This window comes from Syngnathoides biaculeatus, chromosome 10 (assembly GCF_019802595.1).
Source record: "Syngnathoides biaculeatus isolate LvHL_M chromosome 10, ASM1980259v1, whole genome shotgun sequence".
NCBI lineage: Eukaryota > Metazoa > Chordata > Actinopteri > Syngnathiformes > Syngnathidae > Syngnathoides > Syngnathoides biaculeatus.
The window spans coordinates 20,984,378-21,007,364 of record NC_084649.1 but is presented as its reverse complement, the minus strand read 5'-3'; the positions used below and the strand labels follow the sequence as shown (position 1 = coordinate 21,007,364).

General features: G+C 48.0%; 1 protein-coding gene across 1 annotated transcript; it reads left to right on the top strand.

Annotated features, from left to right (window-relative positions):
• Positions 1-16,858: 16,858 nt before the first annotated feature.
• Positions 16,859-22,038, top strand: mych (myelocytomatosis oncogene homolog). The gene is made up of 3 exons (XM_061833235.1): positions 16,859-17,397; positions 18,426-18,995; positions 20,557-22,038. The coding sequence occupies exons 2-3, from the start codon at positions 18,434-18,436 to the stop codon at positions 21,114-21,116; spliced, it is 1,122 nt and encodes a 373-aa protein (XP_061689219.1). The 5' UTR covers positions 16,859-17,397; positions 18,426-18,433; the 3' UTR covers positions 21,117-22,038.
• Positions 22,039-22,987: the final 949 nt, after the last annotated feature.

Sequence of the window (22,987 nt, the reverse complement as noted above, 5' to 3'; positions counted from 1 at the left end):
GTTCAACGTCCATGCGATTTGTAGTTCGCAATCCCCCCCAAAAAAATCTCCATTTCCGTTTTGTGTGAGTAATGTAGCGCGCAAATCGGGACTAATTCATCCAAGCCGGTGGAGGGATACATGGAAAAAAAAAAAGGGGGGGGGGCTTGAGATTCCAGGAAATGAATGGCGGTAAAACGAAGAAAGGGACGCACGTGGATTGAGAGCAAAAGCCGGCCCGGATCATGATTTCCCTCTCAGTCGGGGGGGTGTCGAAGATAAATCGATTTGTTCCATATTCCAAAACTTCTCTGTAAGTATCACTTTGAGTACGCGAAAGCAATGGAGGAGAAATACCAAGCAAACCAGTTGAATACTTTATGCAGTGTCGGCGTCATGTGTGTGTGTGGGGGGGGGGGGTGCGTGGGCACCACACCCCCAGATCGGTCATCGACCCCATGCAGAGCTTGCAGTTATGCTCAACCTTATTCAAAGTTTAAATTGATGTAAAATAAACAGAAAAAAATAAATATGGGGCGACTGACAATCCTTTGCATATACAAATCTCAAATTGTTATACTTTTGTATAGTTTCCCCACTTTATCTAAATATCAGATAAATGTAATGCAAGTCAACATAAAATTTATTGTATTTATTAAGTGGGGGGAAAAAACAAAACTATTCAAAGCTCACTTGTGCAAATTCCTTTGTATGACTTCTGGAATTTGCCCAAAATGGCCGCTTCAAACCAAAATGGCTGACATTTTGTTCCATTTCGGGCACGGGTCCTTGAACCTTTCACGCGTCCCGAGTTTGTCGTCAATCGGTAAAACCGGTTCCTGTGGCTGGACATCCCAGGACGCGCTCCCGAGCCAGTCTGGCGACCGCATTACTATACGAACGTAGCGGGAAAGAAGTCGGCAACGGCGGCGTTTTGGGGACGCGGGACGGACACGCCCGTCACGTTCCCGTCGCGCCGGCCTCCCGCGCGCACCCCGAGCGAGAGTGGAGCGCCTGCGGTCGTCCCATCCACCCCCCCCCCCCCCCTTCAAATTGAGAGTTTCGCTTGTCGCCAAAGCGTAATGACAGACTTCCTACATTCCCGGGTGGTCACTAGGAGCACAAACCCAGAAGAAGTCCACGTCAACCCAAAGAAGAAGAGGAGGGTCGCTTGAACCCCCAACTTCAAATCCAAACACTGGCTTGAAAGTGCAACTTTATCTTCAAGCCTGACTTTTAAAACCTCAAACTTGAAACCTGTCTCACATCCGCTAATTTGACACCATTAACCCAGTCGTGAAATCCTAACTCGAAAACCTAAACTTCTTTCCAGATCGAAACACTGATTCGAAACCTTAATTCTAGCCCGAAACCCTAACCTTGTCTTGAAACTACGATTTAAAACCCTAACCCAGGTTTCCAAATCTAATTCTAACCCCTCAACCCAACTTTAAACCTTAACCCCAACGTGAAATCCATCCTAACTTGGAAACGAACTTGAAAGCCTAAACTTTGTTAAAAACCATGACCCTGTTTTGAATCCAGAATCCTAAATCCCGCATGAAAACCTAATTCAAATCACTAACTCTGTCTGAAAACCGGAATTTGAAACCCTAAGTCTTGTTCAAAACCCCAATCTTGTCTAGAAATCCTAATTAGAAAAGCTAAACCTTGTTTAAAATCCTAACTTGTTCTTATTAAAACCCTAATGCACAAACTCTAAACCGTACTTGAAACCCACTTTGAATTTTTCACTCTGGTCTGAAACCCTAAACCTATTTTAAAGCTACCTTGAAACCTTAACCTTGATTTTAAAAACTTTTTCGAAATCATCATTTGAAAATATAGTCCAAACATGTTTTGAATTGTCCCCATATGATTTCCCAAATTGTGTGAAAAGGAGTTCCGCAGGGCTCTATTTCTGGTTTGAAACTGCTGTCATGGTTGTCTGATCGTTGAGGCTTCGGATTTTGAATTCAACCAGTTTTGCTTGGACAACTTCTGGCCAGAAAGATATTTCAGATAAGAGGACCGTTTTAGCCATCCCACAGTCGGTCGCAGGGGTTCCGCAGGGTTCCAATTTGAGTCCCCTGGTGGTCAGACGATACTATGTTTGTGTTACGAACCAATCGCCTATTGTCAAACTCCACCACAATTGATTCATCACATTCCAAATCTAACCCTTTTTTTTTTTTTTGCTCTGGCTGACCGAAATGAGAAGCTGCGTTCGGTTTGGCTATTTCCCAAGGGTTGCGCGGAATGCGACCGGCCTTTAACTATTGTCCCCCCCCCCACTGCCTGGGAATCCTCCCGGCGTGCGGCCGCAGAGACCACCGTGCAGTCGTCGCTTCTGTGGCTCCTTCCAGTGGTTTGGGCGGAGTTCGGGAAGAAAAACCCTTTGACGGGATCGACGAGCCGTCTGCTTCTTCTCGGCGACGTCCCTCGTTAAAAGTCCGCTAATCACCACTCCGATTCAAAAATCCAGATTCTCGTTTAAAACTTGAATTCCTACTCCGAAACCCCAACCTTGGCTGATACCTTACTTTTGAAATCTTAACCTGGCTTTCAAGACCTAATTTTACCCTCTAAGCTAAACCCATGCTTTGAAATCCTAATCCTTGTTTAAGACTTAAACCTAGTCTTGAACGATGGGTTTAAATACTAATTTGTTTGAAAACCCTAATGCAGTCTTTCAAATTCAAACCATAATTCACCCAACCCAGATTAGAAACCGTAACCCTGGCGAACCCTGTCTCTAAATTTGAACCTGAAACCGACAAATCCCTAGCCTCAAACTCCGAACCTGGCTTGAAACGCCAATCATCAATCAACAGTGTCCCTCTCGGCTCTCTTCACAGTTGAGTTCATCAAAGTAGACCAAAGTCCGCTAATCAGCGCAAACAACGTCGTCTTCATCAGACGTGGCAAACACCTTAAACGTCAAAACCATTTGGACTTCAAACTGTCGTCATCAAGCCCGACTTCATCAAATCTCACGGAACCTCCGTCCAGTGAGCGTCTTCTGTTCTTGGCGTGGTATTTCAGTACATCCGCGTTGGCAGTTAAGAAAACAACAAAACTGGTCTGGATTTCGGAGGAAATCAGTTACGCATTGTCTGCAATCGTCGGGGGGGTCGCGTCAGGGCCGATAAGCGAATCCCGAGCGGCAATCGGATTATCAGCGGTGAACAGAAAAACACGCCGCCCATCCCCGCGGTTGCTATCAGCGACGACAAACACCACGTAGACATCTCGTGGCTGAACCTGTGTTCCGTATCAGTTGCCCAACTGCGACCAGACTGTTACAGCGAGTCTGGTCTGGACTGGGAGATGATGTGAACCCGCAAGAAAACACCAGCAGCTGTAGTACCCACACTGGCCTGTGAGAGGCAGCGATGTGGTGTGCCACAGGGCATCGGGAGCATCTGCTCTTGTTTAATAAACTGATCCAGGCTTAAAATCGTAGTTTCAAACCCTGCAGCGAAATCAAACCCCCCCCACCTTTAGACCCCTGCCCTAGTGGAATGACCTGAAACTATCATTTAAAACCCTAATGTCCCTCACCGGAAACCGTACCCTTGGTTTAAAATCCTAATCCTGTTTTAAAACCCTCATTATGAACCACAAGATTGCACGAAATCCTACCTTGAAACCCTTACCTAGGATCTGGAAACCCTAACCCTGGTTTAAAGCCCAACTTTGAGCGCATGACCCACCCTAACCACAATCTCGAAACAAATACCAACGCTATTTCTAAATGTCATCAATCACTAGAAACCCAAATTATTGTGCAAAACCCTAATCCCGCTTTGTAAACCGACTTTGAACACCGTCGGGGTAACCTGACCAAATACGAAGAAACGAGCCCACGTGCCGATTGGGCGATTGATTCAACAGGAAGGCTGCGAGATGCTAAACGTTCCCGCGGTGTGCAAACGCATCACTTCTGCATTCAGTCTGCTCGGAAGGCCTCCGGCGGCTTCATTCATGACTCGGGAGAGGAAGAGGAAGAGGAAGGGGCCTCCGGGGCGCCCCCCCGCCCTCACCCCAGACCCCCGCTCTTCCTCTTTCTGCCGCTCAGTGATAGCGGGCCCTATCTCCAACTTTAAGCCGTGTCGCAAGGGCCGCCGAGGACTGCGACGTTGTTGCGCCACATCACTTCGGATAAAACCAGCACATACTGTAACTTTGCCTTAAAGTCCGCTAGCTTCATTCTGACAAGTGATATTTAAACACAAACGGTGCAGCAATGCACGCAGATGGGTAATAAGTGATGCTTCGGTCCTCGACCGCAATCCGTTCCACAAAACGGTTCGAGAAGCGATTTGTTGGAAAGCCGAATCGATGTTTCCCATTACGATGAATGGAAAAAGAAATAATGCGTTCCGAGGCTAAAAAAATGAGCTTTTTAAAGCATTTTTTAGCTTTTCCTGATAATAAACTGGGGGGGGGGTGTACTGGTTGTGCCGCACGTGATGTTATTTTTGGGATTTTTCTGGGGGTGTTCGAATACAAAAGGCGTCGTGGGTGGGTCAACTTGTTGCGCCGCGTGCATCATGTTATTTCCAGGGTATTTTCGGGGGCGTGGGAATTCACAACAAAGCACAAATTCTGGTTCTGATTCTGTGTCTTAATGAGGAAAAATGATTTCTTGTGATTCTGATTCAGCTTTTGAATCTGATTCTGCGGTTTAATGGGGACAGATGATTTTTTTGTGATTCTGATTCAGATTTTGAATCTGATTCTGCGTTTTAATGGGGACAGATGATTTTTTGTGATTCTGATTCAGATTTTGAATCTGATTCTGCGTTTTAATGGGGACAGATGATTTTTTGTGATTCTGATTCAGATTTTGAATCTGATTCTGCGTTTTAATGGGGACAGATGATTTTTTGTGATTCTGATTCTATTCTGATTCTGCGAGTTACACGGGAGAAATCCAACTCTCGGCAGCGCTCAGAGTGAAATTTTCGGCTGACAGCTGAATTTAATTTCACCTTCTGGCAACTTCGGAACGCACGCTTCCAACTGTTCAATGTCTCACAACGTTGGCTTCTCCGACAAAGAGCTTCATGTCCGAATTCGCAGCCGGCCTTTTTCGCTCGATGGTGGGATTCCACGCCGAACCCGAACGCCCCGAACTTTTTGCGTTGGTGTATTCGAGCCCATTATTGCGTTATTGTGTGATTCCTGCACACTGCCGCTATTGTCACCCGGCAGCACCACGCACTGTCCCGCTGAGATGACGTGAACCCCGACCCCCCCGAACCCCCCCCCCCCCACGCCCCGCAGTACATCTCGTCATCGCTTCCTAACGACGTTAGCAAGGGTGTGACGTCTACCGGCCCAGCGTGTGAAGGATGGAGGGTCTTACTAAGGGTTTAATCCAATCAAATCTGACAAATTATCCATTCAACTCCCTTAATTTGCAAATATTATCCGGAACACACGAAGAAAAAAAACAAAAACAAAACAATTTTCCACCGATCGCAGGGTTCACTGTTTGCGGTGTTTTTGTGTTGATTGTCAGTACGTTTTATATTGACGTATGTGAGTACGTTAAAAAGAACAATCCATCCATTTTCTTTGTCGCTTATCCTCACGAGGGTCGCGGGGAGCGCTGGAGCCTATCCCAGCTGTCAACGGGCAGGAGGCGGGTCACACCCTGAACCGGTTGCCAGCCAATCGCAGGGCACATGGAGACAAACAGCCGCACTCACAATCACACCTTGGGGCAATTTTGAGCGTCCAGTTAATGTTGCACGTTTTGGGGATGTGGGAGGAAACCGGAGTGCCCACCTGGAGAAAATCCACACAGGCACATACAAACTCCACACAGGTGGATCTGGGATTGAACCCGGGACCCTCAGAACTGTGAGGCCAAAGCTTTAGCAGATGTGCCACCAAAAACAACAATTATGACCAAGTGTGACTTCACATGGTTCTTCTTTTTTTACCCTGTGAACTTTAACCTCAGGGCAATCCCCCTAAAGCAGGGGTGTCAAGCCCATTTTTGTCACTGGCCACATTGTTACGACTTCCCCTAGAGGGCCATTATGAAAATGAAAATCTTTCGCCTCATCATGTTCACACATGGAATTAATGAACTAGTTTTGTCATCAGAAATCAAGCGTAATGGGTTTTTTCAACTATTGTTCAAAATGCTTGCAATATCTCAACTTTATCATTTATGATATGACTATTTCAAATTGTGTTAGATTATCACAAAAATCGTGGAAGTTGATGAACTTGATTTGCCTGCACGGGCCACATAAAATCATGCAGCAGGCCATATCTGGCCCCCGGGCCTCGAGTTTGACACCTGTGCCCTCAGGTCAAACTCAATGAGCAGCAAAAAAAAAATAAATAAATAATGATAATCTGAGCGGCTGGCTTGATCCTATGTGACGACCGAGTTTTAGGAGCATAAGATCAATTTTTTTTTGTGTGTGTGCTGTGACTTTGCCCTTTGACCTTGAAAACTTTTACCCAGGGAAAAGCGCTGGAACCAAACAAATACTATGCAGTGAAGAGCAAGTGTTTATGTGCAGATTTATGATCGTGCAGGGGGGGCAACAATCCAACACACGGCGCGGGAGCCAATGGGGAAGGCCGACTTCTCGTCACCGGGCCAATCGGACGACTCACATGCGAGCGCCATGCGGAGCCGCGGACGGCGTCCCAGAACAACCGCAGCGAGATTCTAGGAACTTCAGGAACGAGGGGGGAGGACGGGGGAGGAGGAAGGCTGGAGTGGGAGCGCGAGGTTAGCGCGGTGGAGTGGCGTTATTTTTAGGCGAACCAGAAGAAAGGGGGACAAAGTTAGAGCCGGTCGAAGAGGCGCTCTCGCTTTTCCGCGGCGCTTCCTCGTTCTTGCTGACCAGAACAGCGCCACCTTCTGGGGCGCGTAAACCGTCTCAACGTGTTGTAATTGAAAAGCGAATGCGATGTAAGCGTTTCCCATCGAGGAAACAAAAGGAGAATAACGGATAATGTCGAGTCACCTCATTGGGGCCGATTTCAACTCTGTCGCTAACCAAAACAGCAGCACCCATCCAGGCACGCAAATACTTTCTCGGATCAATGAATTCCCGCAAACGAATTCCGCGTGCGGTATCCAAAGACGCTGATACGCTACAACGCAAGTGTTGTTGAGTTTTCGCCGTTAGCCTTGTTTTTAGCATTAGCATTCCGGCCCCACGCAAGGCGGGAATGTGGCGGTTGTCTCCATTTTTTTTTTTTAATCTATTTTTTTTACGCTCGGCTTCTCAGCAGCAGTTTGAAAGCGACGCGATGTTCACCTTCGCCTGGCTCAAACCGCTCGCTCGCTTCCAGTCTTCAATTAGCCGTTAAATTCAGACGCTCTCGCTACGTTTTGACTCTTCCCCTATTTGGCAGCACACACACACACACACACACACTTTTAAACACATGTATACAGCCACACGCATATTTTTACACACACACACACATTCCCGGATGGTTCCCACCCTCCAAGACCCGAACCGAAGAACACAGCCTCCTCCCTTGCACCCCCCACCTCTCCTCCCCCCATTCAGAAGGGAATGAAAAAGCACTCTAAATTGCCCCTAGGTGCGATTGTCAGCGCGGCGGTTTGTCTCGATCTGCCCTGCGATTGGCTGGGGACCAGTGCAGGGTGTGCCCCGCCCCCTGCCCGTTGACAGCTGTGTTAGGCTCCGGCACTCCCCGTGACCCTTGTGAGGATAAGTGGAGAAGAAAATGGATAGATGGATGTGTAGCAGTGTGGCGGCTTGAGTTTGGAAAATGCTACGGCAGATAAAAGTATCCTTATCCTCACAAGGGTCGCTGGGAATGCTGGAGCCTATCCCACAAAAAAAATTTGATCAAATTTATTATTATTATTTATTCAAATTAATAATGCTTTTTGATAAGAATATTACTTGAAATGGCAGTTAGTAAAACGCGAACCTGCTAACATCTGATATGCTAATATATAGCAAACTAGCAATTTGAGTAGCTAGTATTGGCATTGGCCTCACAGTTCTGAGGTTCTGGGTTCGATCCCGGACCCACCTGTGTGGAGTTTGCATGTTCTCCCCGTGCCTGCGTGGGTTTCCTTGGGGCACTCCGGTTTCCTCCCACATCCCAAAAAACATGCAACATTAATTGGACACTCTAAATTGCCCCAAGGTGTGATTTTGAGTGCGGCTGTTTGTCTCCATGTGCCCTGCGATTGGCTGGCAACCAGTTCAGGGTGTACCCCAGCTCTTGCCCGTTGACTGCTGGGATAGGCTCCGGCGCTCCCCGTGACCCTCGTGAGGATAAGCGGCAAAGAAAATGGGGGGATGGATGATGTCCTGTAGTTGGGTAGCCCAGTATTTCAAATCAAAGTGGACCAAAATGCTAACATTCAAACATTTGCTATGCTAACGTTTAGCAAGATGGCAACGCTACCGCAGATCAATTGGATTGCTCCAATTAATGATGGTGAAAATGAATTGAGCAACCAGCCCAGGCTGCAGATCATCGAGAACTTTACCGAACGCCCCGCGATCGGGATCTGATTTCACACGAGGATCGACAAAACGCTAACAGTTGGGATACTAAGTACGAGCGCACCGTTGAGATGTGAGGGGCTGACCTTTAGCACCGCTTGGCCCTGCACCCCCGCGGGGCAGGCAGGGAGAAAATGTGCTACTATGTCACCGGCGAGCGGGTGCAAGGCAACACTGCTTGTAAATTTAGACGGGAATTTGCAGGAGGATGCCCCCCAACCCCGAGCCCCGACACCGTCCGTTTCCAAAGCTGACTTTGGCCGAGCGGCGCGGTGCGACTCGGACTGGTCGCCATCAGCGTCAGCCCAAATGGAGACAAACGACGGACTCGTCGCGATTCCTGGAGGTGAAATTTCAGCCGCTGTGAAATTTGAACCCTTGATGATGAAATCGGGGCCTCCCTCCGCTCACGCCCGGCACGTGACGGACGCGGCCGTTTGGCTCCGCCTCCGCGTCTCCTTGCCCCGGAGTCAACACGAGCGTGAAAGGGGGTGCGCCCGTCCTTCCTGTTCTTGGAAAGTCGCGGAGCGAAGCTGCAGATGTTGCACAGCGGGGCCCGCGCTGCGCGACATCTGCACTTTCGCTCCTGGTATGCGCTCGGAGCGTCGCGGTGTTCAACTTCGCGGGCCGGTCCTGGCCTCCGGCTATTCTCTTTCTTGCGAGAACTACTTGGCTTCCGGTACGCTTCCGGTATTAGAATTCACGAGTCGACATCAGCCATCCCTTTTCGGTGTTGACGTTTTCACACGAAACAAATGCTTTTAATAGATATTATGAAAACCGTAAAAGTCCTTAGAACTGATGGTTGAAGCCGACCCAAATCCGAACCGTAACCGTACCGCCTCGACTTGAAAAAAGTATCCGGAAGGTCTCTGAAGTGATGAAACATATTTTAAATTTACCACGACTCCCAGGTCACCCGGCTCGTCTCCGGGAGACGTCGCGGCGACGTCGCCGCAACCGGCCGAGACTCGATTCGCCATCGGGTCGCCGACACGTTAGCTTCCTTTTTCACCGAAATTCCAGCCTCTTGATCGCGGACTCTGAGACCGAGACACTTTCCTTTATGGATTTAACTATTTATGTTTCTAAAAAGCAATACTAAAAATCGGTGCTCTGTTTTGAGGAGTTTTGTTCAAAAAACGACGCACACCAAAGTGGTTTCGGAGTTGAACTTAAATCCTCCCATCAAGTGTGATCACGATGTGATAACGATACATCGTACAGTACGCTAAACGCTGCATCATTCTGAGAAATAAGGCACTGTGGAATGCGGGATGAAAATGGAAATCCCTTCGTCAAAATTTGTGCCCTCGAACAGACGCAATGACATTAGAAAATACGTTAGGGTACTCCAAAAAACTGGTTTAGGTGGTAGAGTCGTGGTCGGCAACACTTGGTTTGACGCTGAGCTCCGACATTTACGTCCGAGGGTCCTTGAGGCCGATACTGCGCCCCGGGTCGCTTCTGACGGTGTAGCTGAATGAGCGCAGTGTTCGAGCGCTTTGAGTACCGTGAAGGCAGAAAAGTGCTGCTATACCCATGAAAGGCCACTCAATAAATTGGGAGCAGTAAGCAAAGTTGTAAAAGTAAACAAACTGGAGGCCCAACGTACTGAAGGAAGTGTCAAGTTGTTTTTTTCAGTCAAGTTGAAGTAAACGCTAGAATGAATATTCCAAATATTGATGCTGGAGGCCTGTGTGGAGTTTGCATGTCCCTAACCGGTGGCTGCGTGGGTTTTTGTCCGGGCACTTCGGTTTCCTCCAGCATCCCCCCCCAAAAAACATGCAACATTAATTGGACACTCTAAATTGCCCCTAGGTATGATTGTGAGTGCGGCTGTTTGTCTCGATTTGCCCTGCTGTTGGCCGGCGACCAGTTCAGGGTGTACCTCGCCTCCTGCTCGTTGACAGTTGAGAAAGGCCCCGGCACTCCCCGCGACCCTCGCGAGGATAAGCAGCATAGAAAATGCATGGTGGAAGTTAAGGCTGTAGTTGTATACAGTATATCCGGTAAAGTTCTCGTTGATCTGCAGCCTGGACTGGTTGGTCGATTCCTTTTCACCGTCATTAAATGGAGCAATCGTATTGGTCTGCGGCCATTCTGAGGTTGCCATCTTGCTAAATGTTAGCATAGCAAATGTTGGAATGTTAGCATTTGGTCAAGTTTGTTTTGAAATAGTGGGCTACCCAACCACAGGACATCATGAAAGCTCTTAATTGGACCACGAGCGCTTTCGCTAGTCAGGTTGCTAGTTTGCTGTGTGTTAGCACATCAGATGCGAGCAGGTTCGCGTTTTACCAATTACCATTTGAAAGAATATTCCGACCACAGTGCATGATGTAAAATTAGAATTTGATCCATTTATTTTCATGACCATTAGTTTTATCTGGCAGCATGGTGGATCAACTGGTAAAGCGTTGGCCTCACAGTTCTCAGGACCCGGGTTTGATCCCGGCCCCGGCCATCAAGCCATCATTTTGACTTTTATTATTACTACTAGGCGGCACAGTGGCGCATCTGGAATACGTTGGCCTCACAGTTCTGGGGTCCAGGGTTCAATCTCGGCCCCGCCCGTGTGGAGTTTGCATGTCCCTGACCGGTGCCTGCGTGGGTTTTCTCCGGTCACTCCGGTTTCCTCCCACATCCCCAAAACATACAACATTAATTGGACACGCTAAATTGCCCCTAGGTGTGATTGTGAGTGCGGCTGTTTGTCTCGATGTGCCCTGCGATTGGCTGGCGACCAGTTCAGGATGTACCCAGCCTCCTGCTTGTTGACTGCTAGGATAGGCTCCGGTGCTCCGCGCGACCCTCTTGAGGATAAGCGGCAAAGAAAATGGATGGATGGAAGTTAGGCTGTAGTTGTATACAGTATGTTTTTAAGAGTTGAACTTGTACTCCTAACCCTAACCCCAAATCTTGAACCCGCTCGCCTAGCCCCAACCTTAACCTAAAAACGTAATTCTAAGAGGAGCCTGACTCCAATGTCAATCATTTTAGCAGCGCATGAGTATTCAAGCCCCCCCCCCCCCCTCAAACCCACAAGACCGAGTCTGTCAACAAACCACCCCTCAAATGCGACCCCTTGTAGAAATACGGGAATGCACCCTTGAAACTCTTTTTCCACTTTCACCGTCTGCGAAGAACCATCTGTGTGAGTCACGTTCTCAAAATCGCTTTATTTTGGTCCCGGTTTGATGTTTTCCGCTTTCTTGAGAGGGAAGTGAGGGCGCATCAGACGTTGAGTCAAGCTGAAGATGTCTGATCGTCTCCAAATAAAAATAATTACCAAAAAAAAAAAAAAAAAGCGCTCATCAGCATTTGCAGGAAGTTCTACGTTTGGTCCACTTCAAGTTTCAACAAAGCTTGTGAGCCAGCACGTGTTTTGCTGCAGAGCGAAAAGTTTTGTGGTGCAACGACAAAAAGAATGTGTTGGAAATTTTGTGCGGAAATGTTTGCCTTTGTTCCGCTCAAGATCAAAAGATAAAAGGATGAGGATCCCCTTTTGACTCGAACCGTCCGGCCGAAACCTTTAGCCTAATCCCAAATCCGTCCACTAGCCAAAACCGAGCCCACTTCTTCGGTTCAATAGAAGCAGTTTTTAATTCTATAATGATGATTATTATTCTATATTTATTCTTTTATGGCCAGAGATCCTCCCGCTCTCGGGGAGCCAAGCGCGAGAGGCGACGGTCTAATTAAGGCATGGAGCAGGCAAGGCAGACCGGAGAGACCTAATAAGGACTAGACCACTTTTGGGGTGGGGATTGGGGGGGGGGGCAGTGGCACACAAACACGCTATCCCACTACAGTCCCTGCCTGCTCGCTTCTGTGTCATTATCCAGAATTTGCTGGGCCGGGTCGGGTCTGATGTGAATGGAGGATCTCCTTGTGATGTGGTTTGTAGCAGTACCTCAGAAACGGCCTTGATTGTGGTTTACGGAGGTTGAGAAATGTACCAAGTCCAGTAACAAAGTGCTGAACCCTAACCCTAAAACCTGGTTCTGACCCGAGCCCTCACCTCCAGCATATTGCAGTGACTCGGGTGGCCCCCAACCCCGAACCTAAATTTGAACTGCGCAAGTCTTGATGTCCTAATCCTAACCCTTCCTTAGCACCCCCCCCCCACTCCCCCGATCCCATAGCGCATTTGTACTTCCCTCCACGATCCGTCATCAACAAAGAACGCGTTGTGTCACGCCGAGTCGAAATGGATCTCATGTGCGACCGCAGAGTCCACGGCCGCCACGGAACGAGCCGGAAAGCCGGGGCGTTAACAGCGGACGTTCCCGGAGGAAGTCGGCGAATCAATCGGCGGGCTGGTCGGTCGGTCGGGCCGGGCCGCCCGCGGGGTGGCACGTCGACCCGCTTCTGGACCGGGCCGCCTCCCCTTCTGCGCGTTCCGCAATCGGGAGCGGCGGCTTTCATTCGGGGGCGTCACGTTGCAATTTGTTGCCGTTTAGGGAGACGTAAAAATGCATTTGCGCTCAGCTGAAATAGCTTCCATGTGCCAGACTCCCTGCAAGGAGGCAATTATGGTTTTTTTTATCGTATAGATTTGGATACGACACTGTGCCAATATTGAGAGACACAGAAATGCACACAAAGCAAACGGCGGACACTTTGGAACGAGCGCGTTGTGGGCTGGGACTCATCTTCATTCATTCATTTTCCCAGCCGCCTATCCTCACGAGGGTCGCGGGTCGAAGTCGTCGGGCAGGGGTCGGGGGACACCCTGAACTGGTCGCCAGCCAATCGCGGGGGACACGTAGACAGACAAGACTCGCACCCATAATCACACCTGTGGGCAATTTAGGGTGTCCAATTCATGTTGCATGTTTTTGGGATGTGGGAGGAAATCGGGAATACCCGGAGAAAACCCACGCAGGCACGGCGACAACATGCAAACTCCACATAGGCAAGGCCGGGATTTGAACCCTAGTCCTCACAACTGTGAGGCCGACGAGTTGCCCCACCAAAATCCAACAATTGTGACTGCGACAGTCACAAAAAAATAGCGATATAAAAGTAAAAATATTGTTTATTGTGTTGAATTCCTCACCCTCGACATAAATGATCGTGAGAATTAAACTATGTCAAAAATAAATCTGTGGATCTTGAAAAAAAATAGAAACATTTCAACAATCATGTATAAGGCAACATACGCAAATAACAGTTTGTGCTTTGAAAGGTATTTTTCTAAAAAATAACATTTTATTCAATAAATTTGTAATGAAAAAATTCTTAAATTCTATTGAAATAAGAACATATTTAAATCTTTGATTTATATATTATATTATATTATATTGTAATCAAACACAAATTATCCCAGAAAATGCAAGAATACCAATCAAATAATTTTCACTGCCAACTTATTTCTTGCCCTGATTTTTTTTTCAAATTATTGAATTATGTTTCAAACGACAGGAAGTACAAGACGTGATTCATAAAAGTTGTTTTTGTTCCAATTATAATTTTTTTCAAAAAAAAAAAAAACTCGAATGGGGTTTTCCAAAATGGGGATCGGGGGCTGAAATGGGGTCCACATTTTTGAAGTCTGCACTTTTTTTTTTTTTTTTTTTTTTTGCTGCCACTTCACGACGTGTTGTGAAAAAGCGCATCCACCGTGTTTAAGTGCAGTACAGTTGGCGGACGTATTGCAGTACATTTCGGGTCCCGACGGCCGCTCGCGGGAGGCTCGGCGCCTCCTTCCTTGGATCGCGCCGGGGAAGTCACGCGCACGTCGGTCCGCGCCAGCTCCGACTGGCCGCACGTGTGCGACAGACAAGAGTCTCCCGTCCTTTACTTCAGGAGGCGGAGAAGGAGGAGGAGGCGGCGGGAGGAGCTCGGCGCTTCGGGAGCTTGATTCACGCCAAGTCGGGCGCACTTCGCCTCTTTCGCGCATCCCGAGATGCTCGACGTGCGCTAAGCGAAGGAAATTGGGACAAAGGTCAACTCGTTTTCAGTGATTCGGGAGGAAGGCAGTGACGGCAAAACGTTTATGCGACAAAAAAAAAAAAATTACCCAAGCGCCATGAAATTTAAAAATACCCAATCGGACTTTTAATCCTCACTAGTACGAGGCGGTAGACGTTAGGTCCCGACAATATTTGATGTTTTCAGTTTGGAGACGTTAACTTATTACACCATAAGGCAAAGTCATTAATATTCAAAGAAAAAAAGAGGCTAAAATTGACAAAAGTAAGCAAACTTAAAATAAAGTACTACAAAACAGTCAAATGTTCTGCCTATAATTCATGTTTTTATCGTTGTAAGCATTCGGGGACTCAAAAAGGTTTTATTCATATTTTCTGATTAAGCAGACAATCAATCTGTTTGATCGGGCACGGGCACACATAGTCGCAAAGTGGTGCGCAAGCGGGTGTGCCCTTTTGCCCAGGTCACACAAAAAACTTCTTTTACAACCCATTTTTTTTACCCTTTAATTTTTTTTATCTTACAGGCAAGCACCTGTGAATGTTGCACATACCCCCCCCCCTCCAGCCCAGCGCCCCCCTGCCCCCTCCTTCTCATTCTCAAGGCTACCATTTGGACAGGGGTCTGTGGACCCCTTTTATTGGGCATTGTGCTGTAAGATTCTTCTGATGTAAAATATACTGGTTATGAAAATTATGTGAGTGTGTGTGTCGGGGGGGGGGGGGGCGATTTTGCCCATGGGCCTTGTATTTGACATCAATGTCAACTAAAGAGTCCCTTAAGATATTCTTTAACAGAACGGGTTTTCCTTGAATCCGGACTTTGTCTTTGAACGCCGGTGAGAACATTCAGAATATTGTAGAATTTTGATTTTATTACAATTTTTTTAAAGTTATTTTTTTAATAAATGAAAACATTTTGGACACAACTTGTACTTAGAAAAAGAGGAATAAAGGACCATTTCAAAATAAATGTAATGTTCCACCACAAGTGAGTAACATTTCCTGTTCTTTAACGCTATTTCTATGTATTCCTCTGTATTATAAAAAAAAAAAAAAAAAAAACATTTTTTTTAAACCATCTTTTTACTGGACCCATTCCGGGTGCCCGAGTTGTTTCTCAGTGTGGTGCGAGCTCACAGGCTCCCTCTAGTGGCATGCAAAACAACCACTGGGCTAATCCAGTTCAGTTGTATTTCACTTTTATGTTCAATACGCTTGCATTTAATCTTTAATAACTTTAAAATCAGGTGATTTTTTTTTGGGGGGGGGTGTTCATGTACAAAACTAATTAAATGAATCATTAAGTACACTTGGGCGGCACGATGGGTCAGTTGGTAGAGTTGGCCTCACAGTTCTGAGGACCCGGGTTCGATCCCGGACCTGCCTGTGTGGAGTTTGTATGTTCTCCCAGTGCCTGCGTGGGTTTTCTCCGGGTACTCTCGATTTCCTCCCACGTCACAAAAACATGCTACATTAATTGGACACCCTAAATTGCCCATAGGTGTGATTATAGGTGCAACTCTTGTCTGTCTCCGTGTCCCCTGTGATTGGTTGGCGACCAGTTCGGGGTCTACCCCGCCTCCTGCCCGATGACAGCTGGAATGCGGGCTCCGTCGCTCCCTGCAACCCTCGTGAGGATAAGCGGCTGAGAAAATGGATGAATGGGTGGATGAATTTGACACTCTAAATTGCCCCGAGGTGTGATTGTGAGTGCGGCTGTTGTCTGTCTCCATGTGGCCTGCGATTAGCTGGCGACCAGTTCAGGGTGTACCCGGCCTCTTGATCGTTGATAGCTGGGATAGGCTCCAGCACTCCCCGCGACCCTCGTGAGGATAAGTGGTTAAGAAAATGGATGGATGCGTAGCAGTGCGGCGGCTTGAGTTTGGAAAATGCTATGGCAGATGAAACGATCCATCCATCTCAGCTGCTTATCCTCACAAGGGTCGCAGGGAGTGCTGGAGCCTACTTCAGCTGTCAACAGGCGAGAGACTGGTCGCCAGCCATTCGCAGGACACGTCGAGACAAACAGCTGCACTCACAATCACACCTAGGGGCAATTTAGAGCGTCCGATTAATGTTGCACGTTTTTGGGGATGTGGGAGGAAACCCACGCAGGCCCGGGGGAGGACGTGCAAACTCCACACAGATGGGATGGACGCGGCCCTCGTGAGGATGAGCGGCAAAGAAAATGGATGGATTAAGTACACTTATCCCCCTCACCGCTATTCTTTCGGCTTGTCCCTAATTGTATATAAAAGTTTGAGACTGTACACAAGCCTTGTACGTGAACATTTTTTGGTGAATAATACAAGTCCCCCCCCCCCCCCGCTCGTGTGTGTGTGTGTGTGCGCGCGCGTGTACTGCGCCTTTAAATAGCGATCATCGAGGGCGGGAGATTGCCGGCGTGTCCTTTAGGTCCACGTGTGTGCACGTGCTCCCTTTTACCGCCATCCTTTTCCTTGAAACGCACCCACCCACCGCCACCCTTCCGCGGTATCCCTGCGCCGGGGAAGACAAAGTAGACCCGAGCAGCGCCGAGAAACTCGGCGGCGCCGCCTTCGCCGCCGGCTCTCCCGACCGAAGCGGACGCGAAGGGCGACGACCGGCGAGGATTAAACGGGGGGTCGCGAGGCGGTGGGCGATCGGTGGGCGCGAGGGATGTTTTGGCGCGATTTTTGTCCGCAGATGGTCACCGGCGAGCCGCGCCCTTAAAAGCGCTGCGGCCGGGGCGGCCACACCCACTTAGTTCGCGAGTGCGGCGGAGCTTTCGCCGGTTCGCCCCGCAACATGCTGCCTGCCTCCCACTCCCACTCCCACTCCGCACCACCGCAGCGACTTATCTAGCGGTCCTCCCCGACCCTCGTGGACTTTTACCTCACCCGGATACTTTTCTCGCACTTGGCTGAAATCCCGACTCGAGGTTGCGAGCGCAACTACCGGTAAGGACGGCTCCTCTTCTCTTTTAAGTCTTTATGGCGAGTCGGCTCAAAGTGGAACCGACGGCAGGCTCGAGTGGAAAAGCGTGGGAACCGCGCGCGTGACGACCGACGAGGCTTAGCTTGCGTCAACGTGTCTTGTCGCGTACGCGTGACGCCGCCGCCGGGTGTCGACGCCATGCGGAACCCGCGTTCGAAAATGCGTCGATTTCCCTCAAAACGCGCAATTAACTCACAAAGCACGCAGCTCGGTGCTAAATGTTTAACGTCGGCGTTGGTCTAATGTGGCGGAAAGCGATTCGGCGTCGGTGCTTGCGCGTGGAACGCGAGAAAAATCGCACACGTGGCTTCTCTTTCACGCTGCGCCAGGGCGTAGTGGGGAAAGGTGCAGCTGCGCTTCCGAACCCCCATTAGCAAATGGCCACATTGTCGGCAGCTGCTTAATTGCTCAAAAGCCGCGTCACTCTGCTAATTGCCTGGTTGTCTGTCTTGACTTATTTTGCTTTGAAGAGTCCATCGGCGTCGTTGTTGCGTTAAAATGAACTTTTAAAAATTCCCACCCCGGGGGTTTCTGTCTCCACGCCGCACGCAAGGGCGTTGAACGACTCCCGGTGTCTCCATTCATATGTTTGGCGTGCGCGTACGCACGCGGCTGCACACTGTTGGCTTTGTTGTCCACGGCGATCGCGCAGATGTGATGCGGCTGTGACGTGACCTCCACGCCCCGCATGCTCGAGCGCTGGCTTCGGCGTGATCGGGTTCGTGTTTGGTGGGGGGGGGGGGGGGTTGTCAGTTGTGGAAACGTACACCAGCCATGTCGGGTCCAGCTGTTGCTGTGACGTGAGGACGAGGAAGAGGGCGTGGGGCTCGTTTCGGGGTTTTGCGGGAGTGGGTGGACCCCACAGTGATGTCAACATGAATAAAAGGGAGCACCCGACTTTGTTGAAGTTGACTTTCTCTCAAGCGCGTGCGGAGATTAACCGACTTGTTTTGATTTTTCTTTTTTTTTTTGGGGGGGGGGGTGTCTGTAGTTTTGAAAATGTTGCAAAGCTTCGCCCAGTCGCACGACTGGTTCTACTCGGAGCCGCTGCTGTTCGACGACGACTTCTGCCAGAGCTTGATGAAGGACCTCCAGTCGCTGCCCACCCCGCCGCAGTCTCCCCCCACCAAGGCGGCGGGCGCCGCCGGCGGGGGAGGCGAGCCCCTCTCCAGCGGCGACCAGCTCAGCTTCGTGTCCGACATCCTCCTGGAGGACCACGACATGCAGCTCAACTGGAACTGCGCCTTCCTCCACTCGGACGACGACGGCGGAGGCGGGGACGGCGGGGGCGGGCGCCGCCGCCGGCCCTCGGAGGAGGAGAGCGGCGAGGACGGCCTGTGGCGCCGCCTGACGTCGGAAAAGACCCCCGAGGAGAAGCCGGCGTCGTCGGTGCTGGGCTCCAGCCCGCTGCTGTCGGACATGGACACCGGCATCTTCGAGGGGCTCGCCGGCTCCACGCTGGACTGCCACGACCTGATGGAGAGCCGGGAGAGCGCGGAGGCCACTTCCGACTACTGCTCCACCGGAGGAGAGATGTCCACGTACTCGTCCAGCGACTCCGGTGAGATCGACGGACCCGGCGTGTTGCTCGCTCTTTCGCGTCTACGCGCGCACGTGCTCTTTCCTGCATCAGTTTTTTTTTTTTTTTTTTTTGTGGGCGGGGTCAAAGCTGGGGACGGAGAGCGTAATATAATAATTGTGTGCCGCGATTGTTTGTGCATTCACATGCGTGTGACTCATGTAACTGACTGCAGTCCTGCGGCAATGCCGCTTTGATCTTAACCGCACAGGAAGTGGTAAATTTGACTATCAAAACAAATGTTTGTGTAAAATAAATGTGTAAAAAAAAAAAATATAATATTTGTAGATTGGCTGTCAACCAGTTCAGGGTGTGCCCTCCTGACCGTTGACAGCTGGGATGGGCTCCAGCATTCTTCACGACCCTTGTGAGGATAAGCAGCAAAGAAAATAAATGGATGGATAAATATTTTTAGTCATTATTCATATTTTTATATATTATTGTTCCTTTACTCCTTGGTTTCCTGGCCAGGGCGGTCCAGTAAAGATCTTTTTAATCGGGTGAAAAGAAAAAAAAAAAAAAGCAATGAAGTCTTTTTTTTTTTTTTTTTATTTTTTATTTTTTTTTTTTGAATCTTCAATATTTTTTAAATTCATAAAACTACTTAACATTGATGGCAATATATATTAAGAATTTATAAATTTTGAGAAATTAATGATGTTGAATAAGTTTAACTAGAATAAAACTATAAAGTTAATTTGTTTGGATTTTAAATAATTTTAGAAATTAAAAACTGAAAATGTACAAATCTCAAAACACAATTTTAATCTTTTTGGGGTGATTTTGTAAATGAAACTTTTTTTTTAGATTTTTGTAAAAAAGAACCCTAACCAATTAAATGATACAAATTTAATACATATTTATAGTTCACAAAACCCTTACAAATATATTGAAAATTATTCAGAATTAACATTTTATCAACTTCATTCTACATTTTTAAAATTCATAAAATTACTTAAAATGGATGGAAATTTATATTAGAATTTATGCATTTTGAGAAATTCATGACAAATAAAATTAACTGAAACTATAAAATTGTTTGGATTTAAAAATAATTTTACAAATTATGAAATGAAAATATACAAATGATCTCGGAACACAATTTAAATGTTTTTTGGGGTGCTTTTGTAAATAAAACTTTTTTTGGGGGGGAATAACCCTAACCAATTAAATGATGCAAATAAAACTTCAATACATATTTATAATTCACAAAACCCTTACAAATGTATGATAAATGACAGAATTAACATTTTATCAACTTCATTATACTTGAAATTTATACATTTTGTTGTTCTAGAATTCAGGAGTTAAAAATATTGAAGAATAAATTTATTCACAGAAAAAAAATCACGAAACTAAAAACATATTTTTTTTTACTCATAAATAGGTTGTAAGAATATAGTTCACAAAAATAGTTACATGTACATTATTACACCGAAAGTATCTTTTTCAATTTTAAAATGTTTGTCAAAAGATTTGTAAAAATTTGGGGGCGGGGCTTCATGACAGAGTGTGATTAAAGTCTGGTCTTGTTGTCTCGCAGAGGAAGAGATCGACGTGGTGACGGTGGGGCGCCGCCCCTCCAGCCCCTCGCCCGACCTCCCGTCTCCCTGGCAGAAGCGCCGATACGAAGAGGAGGAGGCGGAGGAGCGCCGCGCTCTCCGGCGCCACCACTTGGAGATCCAGCTGCAACACAACTACGCCGCGCCGCGCCCGGCCTCGCCGCCGCCGCCCCACTCGTACAACAAGCGCCCCCGCGGCGGCCATTTCGCCGCCTCCTCGCCGCCCGCCCGCCACCAGCCGTCGTCGCGGCACTCCGCCGAGGCGGAGGACGAGGAGGAGCGGCGGCGGACGCACAACGTGATGGAGCGGCAGCGCCGCAACGAGCTGAAGAACTGCTTCGTGCGCCTCCGGGACAACATCCCCGAGCTGTCCCGCAACGACAAGGCCTCCAAGGTGGTCATCCTGAAGAAGGCCACGGACTGCATCCGCGGGCTGGAGGGCAACGCCCACCGGCTGCAGGTCAAGCGCGACCAACTGCGCGCCAGGCAGGAGGAGCTCAAAGCGCTACTGCAGCGCCTCCGGACGCCGGCACGCTCGTGAGCAAAAAAAAAAAAAAAAGGGAAGGCGAGAGACTTTCTAGTTCGTTTGTTTATTTTGTACAAAGACGAGCTTTTGCTTTCAGGAATGAGGACTGTTATTGTTTTTTAGTTTTTTACCGTACAAAGATGAGCTTTTTTTGCTTTCAGGAACGAGGACATGTTGACAAGTAACGCACAAAGGTGGAGATTTTTGGTCACGAACGTTAAGACTTGACACGTCGCGATGCCTCGACTGCTGACTGTTGAACACGCGCCGACGAGGTCCGTTCTCGTTGGTGAAACTTGAACGTGCGCACGACTTCCCCCCGCCCCGCAAGTTCGGGACGTCGGGCCCGCGGGCTGCGATTTCAGGGTAGAAGCGCAAACCCAGAGAGGTCGGACGAGTGGCACAATTTGGGTTCGTCATGAAACGACCCCACAAGGCCTGATATCCTGAACTTTTTTTTTTGGGGGGGGGGGTTGTATTCAGGGTGTCTTTAGCCATAGCAACCAGCAATCCCTCCGCCGTCAGCCATTTTGATGGCCCTCGGTTTTGTTTTGTTTATTTTGGGGAGGGGGCCGAGTTCCGGGAACTTCTTCCTCATTTTTCGGCATTTGATGCCTCTGATGCGGGATGGCGTCAAACTCATTTTTGTATTTTATGATGTATACATGATTTGACAGATATTGAAGTGTACAGTGGACCCCCGGATGTTTGTCTGCGAGGGGGGGGGGGGTTTAACCTGTATAATGTAATTAGGGGTACCAGGTAGTGTGTACTTTTACAGGTATTACATACAAGGTAACAATGCTTAAATGCCCCCCCCCCCCACGAAAATGTCTGTCACCTTTATTTGGCACTACGCTGCAGTCGTTTACGTCTCAAATCATCAAAACAAAGGTCTTTTGTTCAATCCGCATCATTAAAATTTAAATTTCATGTATTCAAAGTACTTGTGGTATCAGTAGTCGGTGATGGTGAATCGTCAAGCAAATCAGCCCCCCCCTCCCCTGAAAAAAAAAAAAATTGGAATGTCCCTAATTATAATAAAAAGAAACCTTTTTTTCCCCCCACTCATCGTGGGGTCCACTGAGAATTTATTTTCGACCGCATTTAGTTAGAATAACAAATATCTGTTTAAAGCGTGATGACAAATTCCAATTCTGGCCCAAATCTTGTACCCAAGTACAAAAAAAAAAAAAAAAAAAAATCCCATTTTTCAAGAAACCGTGATGAAGTCTGTTGGGCCAGATCTGGCCCGCTTGAGTTTGACGCCTGTGCCGTAATCTTGCCAAAGTTTTTCGTGACTGTCCGGAAGGAACACTGTGACGCTCAAAGCAGGTTTTTTTTTTTTTTTTTTTGTACTTCCTGATCTAACGCCACGTTCTGGGTTTTCTAGCTTAAAGGTGATGAAACGGGCCAGGACCATTGGCCCGCTTTATTTAATTTAATTTTTTTTTTTTGCTTCTTCCTCTTCTCGTTGTTCTTCCTGACATTCCCTGTTGATGAAACGGGAAGTAGCTGCTGTGTTGCGCTCTTTTTTTTATTGGTTGTTGGTGAATGGTTTTTAACCAGAGGTGTCAAACAAATATTTGGCACGGGCCACATTGCAAGTTATGGTTTTGTTCCGTTGTGAGTGTTCAAAACCATGAAAAATATTTAATGGCCCCCCATCATATTTACACATGATTTCTGAATAGTTTTGATCAGAAATTTTGGGGAATGGGTTTTTCAACTCTTGTTCATTTTTTTGGTGGTGCAAAAATGCTTTTGATATCATTTATGATAAATGACAGTTTGAAAGTTTTGGTACCGATTGTCACAAGGAGGACGGAAGTCGACACACACTAGATTTGCCTCGCAGGCGGGCCACGTAAAATAGCGTGCCGGGC